The 22,104-nt window shown below is 43.6% G+C and overlaps 1 protein-coding gene and 2 long non-coding RNA genes across 5 annotated transcripts in view; 1 reads left to right on the top strand and 2 right to left on the bottom strand.

Moving 5' to 3' along the window:
• LOC121818591 (uncharacterized) overlaps window positions 1-8,946 on the top strand; it is a 60,092-nt gene extending 51,146 nt beyond the window's left edge. For both annotated transcript variants that reach the window (XR_006058567.2, XR_006058568.2), the window contains 3 exons: window positions 4,247-4,466; window positions 5,140-5,227; window positions 5,993-8,946. This is a non-coding gene — a long non-coding RNA (uncharacterized LOC121818591). The remainder of the gene's footprint in view (window positions 1-4,246; window positions 4,467-5,139; window positions 5,228-5,992) is intronic.
• TXN (thioredoxin) lies at window positions 1,746-13,649 on the bottom strand. Of its 2 annotated transcripts, NM_001009421.1 has the most exon segments (5): window positions 1,749-1,957; window positions 2,394-2,459; window positions 8,884-8,943; window positions 9,378-9,482; window positions 13,550-13,634. In NM_001009421.1, coding segments are annotated over 5 exon segments (318 nt in total). In that variant the 5' UTR covers window positions 13,574-13,634; the 3' UTR covers window positions 1,749-1,894.
• A 4,370-nt stretch (window positions 13,650-18,019) lies between these two features.
• Window positions 18,020-21,317, bottom strand: LOC121818529 (uncharacterized). The gene is made up of 3 exons (XR_006058498.2): window positions 21,248-21,317; window positions 20,978-21,041; window positions 18,020-18,185 (listed from the first exon to the last, which is right to left on the bottom strand). It is a non-coding gene; the product is annotated as an uncharacterized LOC121818529 (long non-coding RNA).
• Window positions 21,318-22,104: the final 787 nt, after the last annotated feature.

Genomic DNA, 22,104 nt, shown 5'->3' with positions numbered 1-22,104 from the left:
TGGCTAGGATGGCTATTAAGAGTCACTTCTGCTCACTCACTCTCCAGGTCTCACCACCCTGGCTCCCATCCCTGTTCCTCCATAAGAATTGTCACACTCTGCATTTAGGCTCACAGCAGCACTTGATAGTTAACACACCTTCCTTTTTGAAATTTTTTTTTTTTTTGCTTTGGGGGTTAAAAAAAAACCACAACCCTCTTGTTTCCTCCTTTCCCTCTGGCTTCCTTTATGTCTTTTGTTGGTTCCCACTCTACTTGCTCTAAATGTTGAGAGCTCATCAAGATGTTTTAAGCCTTTTCTACTCTGGATGCTCTATCCTGGATGTTCCCATACATCTGTTCTTAGCCATCTACATTATGTCTTTCAAATTCCTATTCTAGTCCAGACTAGTACCTAGCAGTCTGCATGAGATCATTCATCTTAAATGGTACACCACAAAAGCATGTTGTAACATGTCCCAAGAGAACCTGACCTGCCTCCTCCAATCCCCACCTTACTCATTACCTGGCACCCCAACCACCCATTTGTTCAACCCAAAAATCTGGTTCTTTACCTTGGAATCCTGCTTGTAGGAGTCCTTGGATTGTCTTTTCCTAAATATTGAGTCACTTTCTCTCTCACCTCTCCACTGTCTATGCCCATTTGTTTTGGCCTCATAGTATATGAGGTTTCCCAGGTGGTGCTAGTGATAAAGAACCCACCTGCCAATGCAGGAGACGCAGGTTTGATCCTAGGGTCAGGAAGATCCCCTGGAGGACATGGCAACCCACTCCAGTATTCTTGTCTGGAGTATTCCATGGTGAGAGGAGCCTGGCAGGTTGCAGTCCATAGCATCGCAGAGACACAACTGAAATGACTTAGCATGCACGCATAGTACATACCAGTCTATCAGTCATTCGTCTGCCTTCTAGAATGTACAGGGTGGCAGGGTAATAGTTGAGCATTTGTCCTCTAGACTTATTTGGTTTCGACCTCTGATCAGCCACTGACTAGGGTGGTGCTCCTGTTCAGCCTCTTTGCTCGTTTCCTCACTGGGAAATGGGGAGGGAGTATAGTGCCTAGTTCATAGGATTGTTGAAAGATTAAATTATAAGGATGGTAAGAAGCACATGATTTAATTCTATGATTTTTTTTACTATACACATTTAAAAACTGTTTCTGCAAGCATTCCTCAGCCTTTTGCTGTGTCTAGAACAAAGAAACAAGTATTCTTTGAATGAAATAAACAGTAACTTCCACACTCTTTGCCACTTAGGTTGGAACTTCTATCTGGCCTATAAAACCAGTTTCTTACTTAGAATCAAAATTCCCACTGTAATGTTTGCTCACAAGGAGCTCCATTGTGAACCACCTATGAAAAATTCCTAACTGGTAATAGGACTCTGTTACCAAAGTTGGCAGCTCATTGTAACCTGAGACAGGAAATCTCAAATCAGAGATAAACAATTCCTTCATGGGCAGACATCAATTTTGGTCATAAGGATCATTCAGAGAACACAGGAGATATAAAATACTTTGTGCATAAATTTAAAAAACCCCAAAAAACAGAATTTTAACATACTATTGTTATCTGTGCATTGCCCCCAGTAAGATTTTTCTAGAAATATACACAAAAAACCCCTCAAACCAGTGGCCTACAAGTTTACCAAAAAAGAATCAAGAACATATGGAAGTAACTAGGATGTTAAATACCATCCAATGGCCGGTGTTCATTTATTTTGAAAACTAGGTAGACATGAGACAGGTTTAAAAAGTGTAGAGTTAATATTTTATTGTCACTTATCAGATGGCAGTAAGGTATATAATCTTCATACTTGATCTTTCCTTTGTGTAAATAAAAAGAAAATTACAAGTTTAAACAGCCAATGGCTGGTCATGTCTTCAGAAAACATGATTAGATTAATTCATTAATGGTGGCTTCAAGTTTTTCCTTATTAGCTCCAGAAAATTCACTCACCTGTTGAGAGAATATTGAATGGCTATTAGATGTAGCACTGCATCCCTCTTTTGTGTATCAGATACGACTACAGAATGGGTAGACAGGAAGTATATACTTATTTAAAATGTACATCCATGGATAACACTCAAGTTCAACAACAACAAAAAGTCAAGGCTCAATTTTTCTACACAAATACCTCTGAACAAAGATAAATGCATTGTGATATAAATATGAAGTACCAATCACAGGGATTAATCAGCAAATCCCTGTGACTTAACAGAGATTAATCAATAATGAGGTGTCTCATTATGTACTTAATGAAGAATGACACATTTAAATATTCTTAAAAGGAAAAAATGGGGATGTGCTTCCCATGTGAAAGGTAAGTCGCTTGTTTGTTTATATGCCAGGCTAGCCTGTTACCCAGCTGGTTTTCAAGGTCAGGTGTACCTACCTTCTGTCCTTTTTTAAAAAACTGGAAGGTTGGCATGCATTTGACCTCACACTCTGCAGCAACATCCTGAGGGGAAGAGAGGTATAGCAAGAAGATAAAAACAAGACTGAGTATTGAGCGCTGACACCGTGATCTAAAACCAGATTCTTTTTCCTGTTACATACCCAGAACTCAACATTAGGGCTTTGTGTCAATGTTTACATGCCTATACAATGATACAGTGGCACAAAAGCCAAGTTGGTTCTATTCTCAATTAAAATTTTAAAATATGTACTCTCATCTTTGAGAGATACTAGCCTCAGATACTATACAGTGACTTAGTTTAACAGAATTATTCTGTTTTCTTGAAGTGAAGTATGTAGATGATGATCATAGGCTAAAGTTCAGAGTTAGCGAGAGGGACAACTTGTTTACAAAGGACGTGTTCAAGAGGAAAGTCACGGTAACCTACAGGACAGCTTCACACAGACTTTTCTGCTTTTACCACCCCTCACTTTCCACACCTTCTTCACACCAGGTTTTGGGGGAAGATTGCATGAAAATGTTTTGGACAAGAGTTTCAAGTGAACAGGTCCATTAGGGATTCAAAACATCAGCTCAGCACTCAGAGAGGGCAGGGAGAGAAATGCAGAAAGAACCATGCACTCTTAACTAACTGCGTGGTCAGCAAAAGCTGTGAAGAACAGCAACCAACGAGGCAGAAAGAACCCTGAGAAGCAGATCGCAGAAACCAAAGAACTTTCACAGGAAAGCAAGGTTGGTACAAACACCGTGGTGTCTTCTAGTCAGGGGTCTGGCAATGAGGAACACAGGAGTTAAAAACAGAGCAGGCCCGAGATTGAGCCACCAGTCAACGGAAGCAGCCTCACTTCACCTCTTCCCCTGAGACTGAAAGAAAAGTGTGGTTTAAATCTTCATGAAATTGCATGTGTACTGTTGCTAGTTTGGGCAGGAAGGGTGGCAGACAACTGCGGTTCTTTTCCTGATAACCTTTACTTTTTCTTTAAACACTGCACACCAAGCAGCACAGGGCAGTAAGGCTGCAATAAAATGGCTAGTAATGTACGGAATGCCGGTACATTCCAGGCACCAAACACTCACTGAAAGCAAGAGTTACATGGACACTAGCAAGAACATTTGTTTAAAACCATAATGACGATCGTAACATTTTAATTGTACCAATTCCAGTAATTCAGGATGAAAAACTGGGGTGGAGAGTTGACCAGGAAGATAGTGAGCTGCACATGTCAGGGTTCAGGACCTTGAGGGGGAGTAATCAGGAGACCAGGCTTCCCAGATGGTGCTAGTGGTAAAGAATGCACCTGTCAATGCGGGAGACACAAGCGACGTGGGTTTGTGCCCTGGATTCGGAAGGTCCCCTGGAGGAGGACATGGCAACCCACTCCAGTATTCTTGCCTGGAGAATCCCACGGACAGAGGAGCCTGGCAGGCTACAGCCCATAGGGTCACATAGAATTAGACATGACTGCGCAACTCAGCAGGCATGAACCAGGAGACCTGAAGATTAGAAGGGCAGGGGGACTGGTTTAGCTAAAAGATTAAAAAATGGTTGTCTATGGGATGAATCTGGTCCAGAGAGGTTGCTTGGTTCATGTAAGTGCTTTAAAACAAAATCTCTGAACTGCTTGAATATTTGGGAACACTGGCTGGCTCCTCCCAGCACTGGAAAAGCAGCTGCTTACTGGAGTTCCCTCACTCTTAAGTCGCCAGGTGGGTATCATCTTTCATGCAAGCAGTTGGCAGAAGCCTCAGAAGAGGTGGGTGTTAGAAGGGCAATGGGGTCGAAATGGTGAGCCAGCCTCTCCCCGACTTCTAATCAGAGAAACATACAGGTGGTACAGCTGACCTTCATCACCCACGACAGCATGCAAGACAACAGGATGTGGAGATAAGGAAGATGGAGCAGAAGGATCTCGAGCTCGCCTCCTCTCCTGAGCACATCAGAGTCACAACTAGCTGCTGAACATAACCATCAAGAAAGACTGGAAGCTACCAAAAAAGATATTCTACATCCAAAGACAGTAGGGCTTGGACACTGATCACAACTTTCAGGTGAGAAAGCTACTCCCAAAGCTTTATGAGCAGAAAACACAGGGTCCCAATCAATGGAAATGATAGTCTCATTCCTGTTCTCAGATTCTGGATACCTCACCCAGTCAGAGCCTGGCACTCCTGCACTGGTACAACTGCCTAACTTAAAATAAGCTAAGTCATGAAAACACTAATGCTTTTGAGAAAGCTTCCAAGTGTTTTAATCATGTTCCTACGTTTTATGTCTTAAAATTGCAGTCTAAGTCTCTACATGATAAATTTTTTAGTTAAAGCATAAAGAATTCTCTCACTGGGTATGAAAGTGATATTACGTTGTTCTTCAATCCCCATCCCTCAAAGAGCTGCTAAGGGAATGAGAATATTCATTTTAAAGCCCCTAGATACACATGGTTAAACTACTTTGCAATTCGAATGTATCAATTTATCAGTATGTATCATGATTTTTGACATCCAGTTTGACTTTTCATGTAGTTAGATCCATCAGCCCTTCCCTACTCCAATCATTGACAGCATGGGGTTTACTGGATTTTTAATGACCTCAGTTAAGATTGTTGTTTACTTGCTAAGTTGTGTCTGACTCTTTGCAACCCCATGGACTGTATCACACCAGGCTCCTCTGTCCATGGGTTCCTCCAGGCAAGACTATTGGAATGGGTTGCCATTTCTTTTCCAGGGGATCTTCCTAACCCAGGGACCAAGTTGCATCTCCTGCACTGGCAGGCAGATTCTTTACCACTGAGCCACCAGAGAAGCCCCAAAAGGTTAGTAGTCTGTAGCTAATATTTAATCTCTATTACCTCTGTGAATGTTTTACTTTTTTTGTTTTCTATTACTTGTTCTATGCACTAATTTGCCCATTCCTGTGGGGATTTGAAAAGACACAGACACTTTAAAATTAAGGAGTTACTGTTGAGGTTTTAAAAATATCCTCAATCCTGAGTTGATCACTTCCCTCATTTAAAAACAGAAAGCGAGCCAATCCCTAATGGCACCCCAACTTCCTGCCATTAAAAGAAAAAAAAAAACAATCTGGAATTTGTGTATTCACAGCATAATCAGGATACACAACCCTTCCCTCATTCCCCTAAAACCTCCTCAGTGGCTCCTTTATGGTCAAACCGTATCCCACCCCACCCCACCCCTGATCTGTTCTGCATCACCATAGGTTTAGCCAATCTGAGCTTTTTATTACTTTTTACTAGTCAAGTATAACAGGGCTTCCCAGGTGGCTCAATAGTAAAGAATCTGCCTGTCAATGCAAGAGCTGCAGGTTCAGTCCCGGGGTTGGGAAGATCCCCTGGAGGAAAAATGGCAACCCACTCCAGTATTCTTGCCTAGAGAATCCCATGGACAGAGGAGCCTGGCAAGATGCAGTCCATAGGGTTACCAAAGAGTTGGGCATGACTAAGCACACATGTACTAAATGTAACAAGGCTACATTTTACCTTAAATTTCTTTTTGGTGCTTTCTAGCTTAGCATTTTGTCCCACATGGTGTAGTGGTAAACAATCTGTCTGCCAATGCAGGAGACCAGAGAGGTGGGTTACCTACTCGAGTATTCCTGCCTGGAAAATCCCAAGACGGTGGAACCTGCTGGTCTACAGTCCATGGGGCCACAAAGAGTTGGACACTACTAAGCAACTGAGCACGGAGGACCAAAGTACCTTTAAACCTGCTCTTGTCACCTTTTATCAACTCACTCCTGGCTATTCTAATCCAAATGGAGACACATCCTAAGTTACTTTGTTTCTTTTAACTTACAAGTATCATACTCTGTAGAGCTGGGAGTAGAGTCTACTCTTAAGGAAATAAGATCAGTCTATGATTTGCAAAAGTAGTTTTCACACTTTGCTATGCATACAGAGTTGTTCTGTATGTATACCACATTCTACGTCCATGCCTCTGACTGTCCATTTGATTTATTACACCTGAAAGATAATCTCCTCCAGCTCAAGTGTTTAGAGATTATTCTATTAAAACTAGGTGCTATTTCCCCAAATCCTATGAACATTAAGTGCCCTGGGTTTGGAGTTTATGGGCAGCAATTATCTGCATAAAAAAATGTAAAAAAATATTCATTCCTAAAACATTCCATCTATGATATGATCTAATGTTCAAAATGATGATATCCCTGTTATCCTTCATCTGCATTCTTTACAAGCCAAAATGAGAAGACGGTTTTATCTACAGTGTTCCAAAGCAACCAGAGGATCCACTCCTGGAATCTGTAAATTCCACGGGGAATAATTCGTGGCATGACAATGAATTGCTTTTTGTTTGCATTACTTCCCTTGCTAATTCTGCTGACTGACCAGGTGTGTAGGAACAGACAGACTGTTACTATGTGTATCGGACAACCTAAGAGTTCTGGGATTCAGTTTTTAATGCTGCAGAAGATTGATAAGGCTATTTAGATGGTAGAATAGTAGTCACTAAAGAGTATGAACAAAAAACTACATGTTACTCAAAGCGCAAGGTCAGCTTATGAGAGGGTCATTTTAAGGTCTAGACACTTTCAGGGTGACGATGAGGATGCCAACCAGGCCTAAAGGAGGGACTGTCATACGGACATCTTGGCCTGCTCCACACACCTACTTCCCAGAGGCTCTGGACTGAGGCAAAGAGCATCTGCCCAGGGCCTGGCACAATACTACAGGGGCCAAATCCCCAGGCTCTGCCTCTGACCATTCTTCCTTCTGTGCTGCAGTCTCATCACCTGTGCAGTGGGGGTGCTGATAAAAACACTCCTCCTGGTTACTAGCTGGATGAAATGACCTAATACAGGTAGAGGGCTTAGTGCAGCATCTAGTATGTGTTAGTACTTCCAAATAAAAATGTATTCACTTGATGTCTGATAGGATTAGAACCAGTTTCTCTAGTCCCTTCCAGGTGCCATTTGTACCTGGCTAAAGTGACCAGATTAAGAGGAAAAAAAAAAAAAAGGTTAAAACAAGGAGCAAGATTTTTTTCACACGTACTGTCTGCTCTTACTTAAAAAACCCAGGACACACAGAATAACTGTACTTGACAACCATATAAATTCATTCATTCTATACCTGCTATAGCCTGACAGGTGTGCTACATAAAGGGGAAACAGAGGTAAGACAAGGTCTCGGATTCAAAAAAACTGACAGACCATAATGAAGGACAGAAACAAAGATCAGAATAGTCACAGCTAAGCTCACTGAGAGCTTATCATGTACCAGGGACCATTCTGAACACGCACAGGTCTTATAAGATACTGACAACTGCCTTATGACGCTGCATCAATGTGATTTTACAGAGGCTCAGCCTGAGGCACAGAACAGAGCTTTACCAAGCACACACAGCTAACACGGGCCATGATCCTCCTATCCCACAACATTCAATCCAAGAAAAAGGGCAGAACACATCAGGGGAACACAGAGGAAGGGAACTAACCCAATCTGGGCATAGAAGGCAGTAACTAGAGAATTCCTGGAAAGGATGTGAAGTTTACGTCCAGGAGTTTGTCTGGCAAGAGATGAGAAATGTGCTGGGAATAAGCAATGCACTGCAGGGTGGAGCCCACAGGCTTAGGAAGTACTGCCACATCCCCCTTTTTATAGACCCTTCTGGATCTTTAGAATTTCCATGTTTGCTCAGTGAATAAGCAACCTTACAAAGCTGGTAGGGCAGGTATTAAGATCTGGTCACAGACAATGGAATCAAAGCTCAGAGGCGACAAGGATGAGCCTAAAGCAGAAGTCACTGGGCCAGGACTGGAACCCAGGTCTAGCACCCTTGTTGCCACTTTGTACGTAACCCACTCTCCTCCCTCTGAGGTTAGGTGAACCTGCCCACACACATTTAAATCCCAGCTCTGCTACTTACTGTAACTCTATGGCCAACCTGTTTGTTTTCCCATCTGTAAAATGGGCGATATGGCAGGACCAAGGATTAAATGAATTCATACTTGCTATGCTCTGAGAGGCAGTGAAGGACAGGGAGGTCTGGAGTGCTGCAGTCCACGGGGTCGCAATGAGTCAGACACGACTGAGCAACAATGTGCACAGAACAGTCTGCCTGACCTAAAGTGCTAAGCATATTTCTTTCCTCAGCTCTCTATCAATGTACCCTGGTGTTTGTTTGGTCTTTTCAATTCTATTTGCTGAGCATCTTGGATTGTTAGGTAGACTATGTAGGCTTTTAGAAAGAGGACTAGTAAAGTCAGGAAATAGATGCCTCAATGATTTTGTTTTAGGATGTGATATACATAGCTCCTGACAGCTAAAATTAAGCTTAAAATTGGCGCAAGTACCTGTTCTTCTGAAATAAACTTTTTAGCTAGGGTGGTAGTTGTAGTGTTTTTCTTATTTATGAGAACAAGCACTGTGCAATTCAGAGAACAAGGGCAAGGCAAAAAGTTCAGCATTATTCCAGATTTCTAGCCACATACCTGACAGTCATCCACATCTACTTCGAGGAACACCACGTTGGAATACTTTTCAGAGAGAGACTGGAGAATTAAAAAAAAAAAATCCACAAAGATTTACCACTGGGTAGTGGCAGTCAACACACTTAAGCTTCTTAAAGGGAAACTTAAAAGTAGGGACTAAAGATGCAGATATTTAGACTAGGGACAGCTAAGCATAAAGGACATTTTCTCTGAATCAAATTCTTCTTAGTATAAAATAATTTTAGAACACTGATTTTGATTCCTGAACTTCAAGTAGGGCCCATGTTTCAACTTGAAGAAAAACAAAATCACTTAGACAACCAAATTAAGTTTTGAAAGTTGTCTTCCATGGGCTGTATGTATCAAACTTAAGTTCTAAATTAAGTTGTTATGCTATGACTTTAGATGAAAGATCCAAAATTAAAACCTCTTTCCTCGTGTTGTGACCACCAACCCCAAACAGCTTACAAAAGCAGAAGCTGGCTCATACTTACATGAAAGAAAGGCTTGATCATTTTGCAAGGCCCACACCACGTGGCTGAGAAGTCGACTACTACCAGTTTCTCTCCTGCACTGTTCAAGGCTTCCTGAAAAGCATACTGAGGAGGGAAAGAGGAAAGCTGATGTTAAATTACATTTATTTCCAAAAGCCTTGATAAAACGTGACACAAAGCACAATCTGGACATCCTATTTTCAGGGCCTGTTTTTTAATTTAAAAAATGAAAACCAAGCAAATAAACTGAAGAAATCCTACTGTGGTGTGTAGTGTTACTTGCTAAGAATGAAACAAGTATGATGTATACAGTGTATCAATATTCATGTCTTCACAAATACAAAATATTATTTGGTTAATCCACATCCAAACTAAGTAAATGAAAATAAAGACATTTGTATTAAAACTGCTTCCACATCAAATCTAGGTATATAGTAGACATTCATTAAATGCTTATTGATTGATGCAAGGAGTCACTCTTCAACTGAATGCCACAAATGCACAGAATTTTGCAACTACAACACAAGTTGCTTTCAAAATCAAAACTTCTTGATTAAGCTAATTTTACCTATGTTAGAACATTCAAAAGCTCAAAAAAGAAAAAAAAAAAAGAAAATAACTTCTCCACACCCTTACACCCAATTACTGTTGACTTTTAAGCATATATCCTTATATTCTTTTTAATGCAGTTTCCAGAATTCAGATCATACTCTCGACTTATCATTAATTTCTGCTTTCATCGTTGACCAACTAAAAAAGTTTTAGTTCATGAAGGGAATTTTGTTATTTTTCATAAGCAATGCTTGTTGAATTCCACCAGCAGGAATGATCAAGAAATTCCTCACCACCAACCTCCCTGAATAATTTACCAATGGTGTTGATACTGTAACCCTAGCAACGTAACATTCTAGTTAACAAGGGACTCATTTTTAACCACAATTAGTCAGCTGCTGCTGACCAAAGCCACGGCCATGAAGAGAAATCAAAACACAAACATCTATATCTGAAGTCTCAGTTTTCTTCAAGGGAAAAGATGCCAGTCACATTGGTTTAATCAAAAACCAACACAACCACCCCCTTGCTTTGAAAGCTAAGAATCAGGTCAGATCTGGTCCAGTAAAGAAGGAAAGTAAATAAAGCACCATTAAAAATTTTTTTTTAAGTGAATTCCTCAGAAGTTAGTTCTCTAGATTTATAATTTCTACCTCATGTTTTAGGGAAACAATTCACAAATGGTGTTTCCCTGGGACGGTAGGTATGGTTTCTGTTTGCAGTTATGCAGGTACAAACCTGCACGCAAAGAAACACACCCCACCTTTGGGTATGACAAGGTAGGGGCACACAGGGTAAAAAGTAGAGAGATTATGTTTCCAAACCATCACCTATATTTTCCAGATGAATTTCCTTCAAAGCCTTCCCTAATGTGATTTTTTTAAGGTCAAACCAGCCATTCTTTACTGCAAGATCCAGGTAAGACAGGAAAATAAGGAATTACAGTGTCCGCTCAGATGAATGCATGATTTTGTGAACATGGTTGGCTTTCAGTCAATACTGGGGAGGTTACTTTCAATCTAGAATATCTTTCAGCAGTAAATTTTGGCTTCACTGAACATGAGTCACACAGCCAGGTATAGGTAAGACTTCATGACAAATTCTATTCTCTGGCCACTTGAGTTTGCATCTTACTAAGAAGCAAACCATAATTTCTAGCTTCCAGAAACTACCAGTGAGCATTGATAAAGGTCCCCATCACTGACACAAAGGTTCTGAAAACAAAACAATGCACTCATATTTGGGGCAAATAAATAAGAGCAGCTTCTGGCATCTCTTTCCCTAAATACACCCATTCCAAAGGCAATCAACAAGCCTCAGAGTGGTTTGTAAAGCATTCAGTGAAAGTGCCCGTGTGTTCAAATTAGGAGTTCAAGAAACGGCAGTGGCCATTCTTGGAACAAACTGTTGATTTCTTCTTCCTCACTTTTATAGTCTAGGTATCCCACTTGGATCTGAAACAGACCCCAGTGGTTCTGAACTACCAAAACCTCAGCTGTCTTGGATGACCAATGGCACCAATTTTAGTCCATCAGAATGAAAATCGAAAGTGTACTCAAGAGTTACAAGAAAACATTCAAATCAGCTTACCTTTTGATTGACTCTAGATCATAGTTTTGAAGACCCATTGATTACAAACCCAGATCAGTGCTTTTTCTGAGTAATGAACTTCCTGTCACCCTTGTACATCTTGCCATTAATGAGGGGAGGAAAGTGCCACAACTAAATAGGAAACTAAATATGGCAACTAAAATAGGAAAAGACTGAATTTTGAAAAGACTCTGCTCCAGGAATCAATCCATTTTTGGTTTGTAGTTGTATGGATTCTGAGACACATCAGCTAGACCAAAGATTTTTCACTCCTTTCATGGGTTTCAGAGATTCTACTGAAGAAGTCGCCAGCCTCTACAGAGGAACACCCCTTACTCCCCTCCCTCGTACCCCACCCCCCTCCGCCCCCTCTCGCCCAAGACTGTTACCAGTCATTCAGTAGATACTGACGCCAGGCTTTCCTGTGGCTCATGGTTAAGAAACCAGACGAGGAAATGTGGGTTTGATCCCTGGGTTGGAAAGATCCCCTGGAGAAGCAAATGGCAACCGACTCCAGTATTCTTGCCCAGGAAATCCCATGGACAGAAAAGCCTAGCGAGCTACAGTCCATGGGGTCACAAGAGTCGACATGACTTCACAACTAAATACACAACCGATGTTGACCCTAACCTGAGGAAGCAGCCTCAACGCTGTATAAAGCGTAACAGAAACATTCATCGAAGCATGGAAAACTGCCTACAATGTCCAGCAATGTCTTCAGTTATTGAAATGATTCCAAAATCTTCTAATTACACAGAAAGAGTTCAGACTAAATGTGACCACAAACACACACCTCCCAAATAAAAACGTCAATTATCTGTGGCTGCTTCTAGGAAAACAGATCTCTCTCTTCCCAGATTTCCTACAATGATCTTTATGTTTCTTGATCGTAAAAGGAAGAAAAGGAACCATTAACACTGAAACCTCCATTCCTCGAAGCCAACCTCAGATCTGAACCAAGTTCGGGCACTCCACTCGCCATTCCCTGCTTTACTGGGGTGGGAAGTTTTCTCCCACTGACTTTTCTGACTCTGGATTAGCATCCATTTCTTGGGGCGGGGGGCGCGCACAGTACACCAGACACTCAGGCTCTGAATTCTCCGAGCAGGAGAGTATTAAGTTTGCAATAACTCTCGATATATGCAACACTTTTTGCCTTGGGCATTCCTAAAAGGACACAACCGCCGTCGAGCACACGGCCGGGCGCGGCCGCACCCAGGGGACTCCGGGCTCCAGCGAACCCCACAGACCGAGAAAGAATCCCAGATGGGTAGGGCAGTGGAGGCCCCCGGGCCCAGCCTTGGGGACTGAGTCATTCCGAAGCCAGCGCTGCCGGAAACACGCCCCTGCGTCGCAGGAGGAGGAGTCCCGAGGGCGCGGCCCGGACTTCACTTCCTTGCCGCCACCTGGGCCACTAAAGCCGGACTCGTAGGGGTTGGGGTGGGGGTGTCTCCAGCCCGGAACCGCCCCTTTCACGCGGCCGCAGCACGCGTCACCTCTACGCCCCGGCAGCCGGGGGGAGGGGGGGGGTCTCCGGCCTAGACCCGCTCCCCAGGGAGCTCACTGCATCCAAAAGCGCGGGTGGATCACGCGGCTCCACGAGGAAGGAGTGGCGGCCAGCAAGCCCGGGCTTTCTTCAAGAAGCCCTCCACCTCCTTGCCCAGGCCCGTGTCCGGATAAAGATGGGGGGCCTAAGGCAGCCTCCCTCCATCCTCTACCCAATCGCGGCTTCCCGGGAAGAGGGGTGGCGGGGGCGCAGTGGAGGACTCCCGGGCGCTCTCCGCGCGCGTGCATCCTCCAGACACACTAAGTCACCTGGACAGGGAAGCCTGTCCGTCTCCTCCCTTCCTCCAGGGAACGCTCCACCGTCCCGGGCGCGCCCAGGCCCGGGCTTCCCGCAGTGCAAGGCCGAGCCGCCGCGTCCTCTTCCCCGAGGGATGCAGAGGGGTGGACTGCCCACCTTCGGCCCACCGCCTACCCCAGCTGCCCGGAGCTTCGTGCTGCGCCCTGGCATGCCCCGGAACGCGTACCTTGCTCTCAATCTGCTTCACCATCTTGGCAGCTGGGGGTCTGAAGAGCGACCTGACAGTGCAAGCGATGGAAACGGATGCGAGGCGCCGGACGGAGCTTAGCCAGCTCGCAGCCCGCTTTCCCTTTATAGTAACGGTGGGCGGGGCGGGCGGGCGCGCGCGGCGTGCGTGCGGCGGGGACGCGCCCGCTCAGGCCTCCCGCGCCCGCGCCGGCGCCAGGGGTAGGCCCCGCCTCCCGAAGCCGCCGGGTCGGGGCGGGACGGCTGGCGGGGGCGGGACGGCTGGCGGGGGCGGGGCCGGGACCGCTGGCAGGGGCGGGGCCGGAGGGGCCGGGCGGACGCGAGCGCGGGCGAGGGGCGGAGCTCCTGGGAGTCGTCTGGGCTTGAAACCTTCGGCATCGTCCACCTGTACCCCACCTGCGAGTGGGAAGGCGGGAGGGCCATCAGGTGATTTAAAGGGCGCATGCCGGCGGCCACTCCCTGATCTAGAGGGTCACCTGGGAAGGAGCCAGCCAGACCTTAATCGGACGCGCCCAGAGAAGAGGCCATTTATGGTTTCTCGGAAAGACCCGCTGTACCACCGCCCCACAGTCTCGCGAACCCCCACAAAATGCTGAGTAACGATAACCAGGAAGTGTCTCGGTGTGAGCCCCCACTCGCCCTCGCCGCCTCCTTATCCGGAATGTACCGCGACGGTTCTCCTGGTTCCTTCTTCCTGTCCTTTCACTTTCACCCAGGAACCTGCTGTTGCATCATGACACAGCAGTTTAGTGCCACTGTGAACCGACCGGGCTTCTGCCCGGTAGCGTTGATGCTGGTTGTTAAGTCCTGGGGAAGTGACACAGTTGTGACCCTGAGCAGGTGACCTCCCGGTTCCTCCGATTTCCTTACTGTAAGATGAGAATCAGGATGGTCCCTGATTCCTGGCGGTGGTGTTTTGAGGATTAAATAAAATTCCTTTAAAGTGATTAGGAGAGTGCTTGACACATGGTAGGCACTCAAAAAATAGTTGCTGCTGCTGCTAAGTCGCTTCAGTCGTGTCCGACTCCGCGCGACCCCATAGACGGCAGGCTACCAGGCTCCCGCGTCCCTGGGATTCTCCAGGCAAGAACACTGGAGTGGGTTGCCATTTCCTTCGCCAATGCTCGAAAGTGAAAAGTGAAAGTGAAGTCGCTCAGTCGTGTCCGACTCAGCGACCCCATGGACTGCAGCCTACCAGGCTCCTCCGTCCATGTGATTTTCCAGGCAAGAGTACTGCAGTGGGGTGCCATTGCCTTCTCCGCAAAAAATAGTTATAATTAATTAAAGATGGGAGCAGTCATTAGTCGTGCTTGGTGTCATGGGGGTGGGCACGCTTGAAGAGTTTATAATGGCATCAGCGTGTGTGTGTGTGTGTGTGTGTGTGTGTGTACAGAGAAGTAGGCTGTTCCTGCTGACACCTGGTTGCCTGTGGCAGGCTGGGTTTGGCAGGACTGGGCATTGTGGAAGGTGAGCATGTGAAGCCAGGAGGGCAGCTGGAAGTGGAAATGGGCAATCTGTTGAGCTGGAGAGGGGAGCGGAAGTGGGGAGACGGGACAGGAGTGGGATGATGTTGGGGCAGGAAAGCAGAGCATGGTTTTTTCAGACGGAGCACTCTGGACGCAGCTAAGTTTAGGTGTGATCAGCTGGGATGGTGAAACAGCCCCTTGGCTTCCTTCTTTCTGCTCTTTCAGTGAGAAGGGAAGGAAACCAGAGGTTTTGATCCTCTTGTGCAGTTTCTAGAAGGTTGAGGAACACAGGGCCACAGGTAAGCATATAGACAAGGGACAAATTCTAAGCACAGCCCTCACAGCGGGAGGCTAGGCTGGCCTGAATGCAGCGAACTTCCCATAGAAAATAAGGACCAGTGGGGCAGAGAAGAGGCCTTAAAGAGTAGCAAGAGCACATTACATAATCTGCCTTGCTGCTGCTCTGTCTTCAGCCCAGCATATAGCTCTGCTTTTGGGCCTATTAGTTGATACATTTACTTAGATGACAATAAATAATTGAGCTGTAGGAAACAGAGGTACAGATATCCATTGACTATCCAAACCTCTCCCAGCTGACACCTCTTTAAGGACCTTTCCAATGTCCAGGACCAATATAGAGGGGCATACAGGGAATGCTACAATTATAGGGAGCAGGTAACTGGGAGTCTAGCACCTGCATTAACAGCCTGGACTTTGCAATTAGATTCCCTGTCCTCATTCCCACTCTACCATTTAGTGGCTGGGTAACTCTAGACAAGTTTAAACAATCTCTCTGCCTCAGTTTCCTTATCTATAAAATGGATACAATAATAGCCCCATGCTATTAGAAGAGTCAGGTGAGCTAAAATACATGTAAAGTGCTTAGAACCATGCCTGGTACACAGTCGTGGTGGGGGTGTAGTTGCTAAGTTGTGTCCAACTCCTTGCAACTCCATGGACTGTGGCCCGCCAGGCTCCTCTGTCCATGGGATTTTCCAAGCAAGAATACTGGAGTAGGTTGCCATTTCCTTCTCCACTGGTACAGAGTAAGTGCTATATATACTATGATTACAGGCTATTAATGGAATGGTGACATCCTTGTGGAATGATGGCAGAGGTGGAAGGCAAGACTGTAAAACAGGTGTCAAAGTCTTAAGTGAATTAAGTTATCAGGAAATTTGTAATGAAGACTAAGCTCTATAATATGAATCAAAAAGAAAAGGATTCTCTCCCCTCAGAGGGTGAAAGAGTATAGGTTAGACTTGTCCCTACACAAAGAGGAAGATCTCCTGCTTACAAGCTCATGGGACACTCAAGTCTTTAGTATTTCAGTTGGGACAAGGTGGTAACATTCTGTGGGGAGAGGGAGGTGCAGGGGAATTATTGGGACAGCCCAGAAACGGAGGATCTGTTTGTGCAGAAAGGTAGGGGTGAGAAGACAGGGTGTCATGAAGGCCTTTACTTGGGGGACAGGGGGTTGGTTCTGTGTATTAGTCAGAACTCTCAGGTGTAAGGAGAAATTCCAGTTCAAAGTAAAAAGAATTAGTATCTCATTCAACTCCAGGGGCCTAAAGGTGTCATAAGAGCACCACAGCTGTTTCATTTTCAGTGGGTTCTCCACCTAATATAAGACTTGCCCCTCCAGGCTTAGGTCCCTATTGATTTAGTGTCCTGGAAGAAAGGGCATTCCTCTGCCTTGTTCTAGAAAGTGCCCTGAAGGCTGACCTTATTTGACTTTAGTTGGACAGTGGAGAAGGGCATCAGCCTTGCTTGGACCATTTGTTTCAGCTAGGAGTGAGGAAAATTCGAGGGGTTGCCAGAGAAAGGAGAAATGCGCTTTGGATAGGCTAAAATGGTATTTCTTCATTGTCAAGAAGAGCAGAAATGAGTAGCTTGAGTGATGAGCTTGCTTCAGGTTTCTGGGTCAGCTTTGTCTGAGTTTTCCTGGGGGACTGAAAAACTAGGTTTGCTGTCTTTGTCTAGGTTTGAATTTGAAGGAAATGCAGATCTGGGGCTTCTGAGCAAGCTTTTTTCAGATCATAGGTTTCTCTAAGTGTGGCCTTTGACTGCATCATTCAGTACAGCTCAAGGTACTTGATGATTCAGCAGATTTCCGGACCACACCCAGACAGATTTTATAGAACCACAATCTTCTGAGGGAGATCCCTGGACTCTGCATTTTAAAGCAGGATTCCAGGTGATTAGGTACACTAAGATTTGATAAACTTGCCCTGGGATTTCCAAAGGGAGGCCAGAAACTAGTGATGTGTAAAGACTGAGTCTAGCAAGAGAGTTGAGATGAGGACACAAAAGGGAACATGTAAGCGATCTAAAATTGAGAGATCAAAATATAATGGTAAAGAAGATGGTTACAGGAAAAGAAACAAATACAAGTGTGGAACAGTCATTCAGTACCAGACCTGGAGCTGGGTATATTGCATCCCTTAGGAGATAGGTTTAATTCTTCCCATTTTACCGAGAAGAAAATCAAGATCCAAGGAGGTCATCTGGTTACAACACATGTGCACCAACTCTTATACTCTGTTCATGAAGGAGAGCAAGTGCCAATACAGTTTTCAAGCCAGCCCATCTACAGATCTTGAAATATCCTTTATGTCACCAGTGAAAAGTATCTTACATTTGTTATGCTAATTTACACACTCTATAAGGATATTTGAATAGTTTGCAGGAATCCCCTCTAGAGCATCAGTTCCTACTTAGGGATTTTCAGATGCTGATTTAAACACCCCAGGAGTAGACTCCTGATTAGGCACTTCAAGTATTAACTGTTTATATTTTTAAAACTAACAGACATATAAATACATTCCACATTTTCAATGCTAAGTATTTTCATGTAAGTTTCAAATAGTATAATAGCCCCTGTGAGTAGCCTACCCTCTTTACATTCCTTAATCTGGTGCAGTCGTCCCCCTCCCTGTGTCCCTTCTCACTGTGTACCTTGCTGAAACTAGCTGGATTCAGCAGCACCAATATACTGTGAACCTCTTCTCAGATGTTTCTTTTGTCTTACCTGAGACTACTGCTCTTTTCAAGTGTGGGCTCCATGTACATAGGCGCCCAGGAGGTCAAGCAAACACTTCTCCTTGCTCCTTTCAGACTCTCTGTTTTTCTAGAAGCCAGTGGATATCTCTATTAAAAAAAAAAAGAAGTAAGAAACTTGACCTTTACCTTACACCATACAACAAAATAACTCAAAATTTACTATACAACTTCTAGAAGAAGATGTTGGAAATAAATTTTGCAACCTTGGGGCAAATATTTCTTAGACAGGACACAGAAATTCCTAACTAAAAAAGAAAAACCTAATAAATTTGACTTCATTAAAATGTGAAACCTCTGCTCTTTGAAAAGCAGTGTTAAACAACTGGTAAAAAACATGGCACTAACTGGAACACACACTTCTCCAAAGAAGATATCTAAGTAATCGAAAGTACACAAACAGAAAAATGCTCAACATCATTAGTCATTGGGGAAATTCACAACCACAATGAGACAATCTTGTACCCACTAGACTGGTAACACCAAATGGAGGTGAGATTGTAGATTAACTGGAAATAATTTTGATACTTTGCTGATAGGCGTGTAAAACTATACAAGTACTTTAGAAAACAGTTGGGTAAGTTTGTTTTGCTCCCCCCCCCTTTTTTTTTTCAAAAGTTAAACATACATTTAACATATGATCTAGTAATTCCACTTCTAGATATTTACCCCAAAGAAATTAAAACACAAGTCCACACGAAGACTTGAATATGAATATTTATAGCAACTTTATTCAAAACAGCCTCGAAATAAACCCAAAATGGAATGATTTTCTGATATGTGCCACAATATAGATGAACTCTGACAATAAGCAAAGTAAAAATAGTCAGATAGAAAAGGCCATTAGTATATCTGAAATGACCAGAGCAGGCAAATCCAGAGTCCACTAGTGGTTCCCAAGGGTGGGAGGAAGTAGGGGATGGGGAGTGATTACTAATGGGTGTGAAGTTCCTTTTTGAAATCTTGATAATTACACACCTTTGAATCAATCTGATCACAAGAAATGTGTACCAATTCTTATACTTTGTTCATGAAAGAAAGGAAGTGCCAGCACAGCCCATCTATGTATCTTGAATATCTTTCATGTCACCAGTGAAAAAATATCTAACATTTCTTATTCTAATTTACGAACTCTAAGGATATTTGAATAGTTTGCAGAAACTCCCTCTAGAACATTATACTTAGAGATTTTCAGATGCTGATTTAAACACCCCCAGGAGTGGACTCCTGATTAGGTACTTCAAGTATTAACTGTTTAAATTTTTAAAACTAATGAACATATAAATACATTCCACATTTTCAATGCTGGTGTAAATATACTGGTGCAGGACAGGGAAGCCTGGCATGCTGCAGTCCATGGGGTTGCAAAGAGTTAGACACGACTATTTGACTAAACGACAAATAAAACAAAAATGGGATAAAGATATTCATTGTGCCTTCACCAAATCACTTAATAAAAATAAATATGCTCTGTGGATTATAAAAGAAGAAAAAGAAATGACAACCCTTCCTACAGAAGCCAGCTGAATCTATTTCCTTCCTTTGGAAATGTCATATCTTCAAAAGGCAGAGAGATAAAATATAGGTATATTATCTTTTCCCAGTGCCATTAACAACTGATCCAGAGCTAAAAGTGATCCTGACTCTTGTGGGGAGGACAACTTGCTTATCTATAACCACCAAACAGCCAGAAGTACATATTTTTTATTATTTGTTCCTTATCTACACGGATGCTGGTGTGCCACACTGCTCATTGGCACTCTGTTAACAATCCAACTATGTTACAAGGAACCTCAGACATGCCGACGATACCACTCTAATGGCAGAAAGTGAAGAGGAACTAAAGAGCCTCTTGACAAGGGTGAAAGATGCAGTAAAAAAGTCGGCTTAAAACCCAACATTCAAAAAACGAAGATCATGACATCTGGTCCTAGCATCTCATGGCAAACAGATCAGGAAAAAGTAGAAGCAGTGACAGATTGTATTTTTGGGGGGCTCCAAAATCACTGCAGATGGTGACTGAAGCCACAAAATTAAAAGACACTTGCTCACTGCAAGGAAACTATGACAAACCTAGAAAGCAGATTAAAAAGCAGATGTCACTTTGCCAACAAATGTCCGTATAATCAAAGCTATGGCTTTTCTAGTCATCATGTATGGATGTGTGAGTTGGACCATAAGGAAGGCTGAGCACCAAAGAACTGATGCTTTTGAATTGTGGTGTTGCAGAAGGCTCTTGAGAGTCCCTTGGACTGCAAGGAGATCCAATCAGTCAACCCTATAGGAAATCAGTCCTGAATATTCATTGGAAGGACTGATGCTGAAGCTGAAACTCCATACTTTGGCCACCTGATGCAAAGAGCTGACTCATTTGAAAAGACACTGATGCTGGGAAAGATTGAAGGGAGGAGGAGAAGGGGACAACAGAGGATGAGATGGTTGGATGGCATCACAGACTCAATGGACATGAGTTTGAGTAAACTCTGGGAGTTGGTGATGGACAAGGAAGCCTGGCATGCATGTCCATGGGGTCAGAAAGAAGCAGACACAACTTAGCAACTGAACAACAACAACATGCAGAAGAATCCTTACCAGCAGATAACCTTTAAGGGAAGAAAACTGAAGGCATAAAGGAATTTTACTTGGTTGGAGACTCAAGACATAAAAGAAATAAGATTTCATTTGAAACACATGATTGTCTAGGCTGTCTAATTCTAGAGCTCTTCAGTAATCACTTGACTAAAAATAAGTAATTTAATGGTTCAACAAATGCATTTAGAATTCTTCCTGATATTGATAACTTTGAGGGTACAAATCAAGGTATCACAAGCAAAGATGTAAACACATTATCAGTTGGATTTTTCCGTTACATTGGCCTTTACCTTTTGTTTATCATCGTCTCTTGGCACACATTTGTGAGGCCCACGTTCTCTCATGATCCTCCTCCTAAAAAAACAGGGTTAGTTTTTAATTAGAACGTTTATCAGCAAAGGTAACTAAAGAGATCACAATACTTAAAAATAAATCATTGTAAGTAACATTTACTGGTTCGAGGTCATCTTTGTTTTGCTCATAAAGGATATCTTTACTCCAATAAAGCACTTTCTTCATTTCTACTTCACTGCTACTGCCCTCCAGACCACTTCTCTTACCCGGACCACAGCCGTACACTCAGGACTCAGCCCACTCTGACCATGCTTGCTCCCCTATGACCCATTCCTTACACAACAGTATGTTCATCTGAGCAAGTCATTCCTCTGCTTGAAACCCTTTATATCGCCCACAGTTACGAAATGGGAAAACAGATTTAGTTGTGCAGCTCTGATCAGACATTGTCAGGAGCCAAGATTTCCTCATAAAAATACAAGGACTGGGGAATAGGGATTTTAGCTCTACTTACTTTAGATCCCTTTTTGTCTTTTTTCTTGATGGCAGAAACCAGTAACTACTTTGTCAAATGACAAAATGGCATGTTATATGGTACCCATTTCCATGCTAAAACAATTTCCAAAGAACTATGACACACTGAGCCTTTTCTCCCCTTCAATATCCGTTTTGCTATATACAAGAAACTTATTTTAGTGTTACTCACACTTAGTCATTTTCTCAGGAAATTCATTTAGAAATCCATTTGTTTTTCTAGAGAAATCTGATAACTGAAATATAAAATCTAGCACAGCCCCATTTGCCCATCCCCAAATGAAACTCCAGTACTTTGGCCACCTCATGCGAAGAATTGACTCATTGGAAAAGACTCTGATGCTGGGAGGGACTGGGGGCAGGAGGAGAAGGGGACGACAGTGGATGAGATGGCTGGATGGCATCACTGACTCGATGGACGTGAGTCTGAGTGAACTCCAGGAGTTGATGATGTACAGGGAGGCCTGGCGTGCTGCAATTCATGGGGTCGCAAAGAGTTGGACACGACTGAGCGACTGAACTGAACCGAAATCAAACAAACCAGCTGTGTCAACTCCATTTAATTTTGAGTGGAGGGCAGCGTTTTCAC

This window comes from Ovis aries, chromosome 2 (genome assembly GCF_016772045.2).
Source record: "Ovis aries strain OAR_USU_Benz2616 breed Rambouillet chromosome 2, ARS-UI_Ramb_v3.0, whole genome shotgun sequence".
Lineage (NCBI taxonomy): Eukaryota > Metazoa > Chordata > Mammalia > Artiodactyla > Bovidae > Ovis > Ovis aries.
Note: the sequence above shows the minus strand (reverse complement) of the source record. Positions and strands in the feature narration are given on the sequence as shown.

Coding starts and splice junctions, on each gene's coding strand:
- TXN (XM_060408799.1), bottom strand. CDS start 13,573: ATGGTGAAGCAGATTGAGAGCAAG. Junction 8,944..9,377: donor TGATCAAGCCTTTCTTTCAT/GTAAGTATGAGC, acceptor TTAATTCTCCAG/TCTCTCTCTGAAAAGTATTC. Junction 2,460..8,883: donor TAGATGTGGATGACTGTCAG/GTATGTGGCTAG, acceptor TCTTCCCCTCAG/GATGTTGCTGCAGAGTGTGA.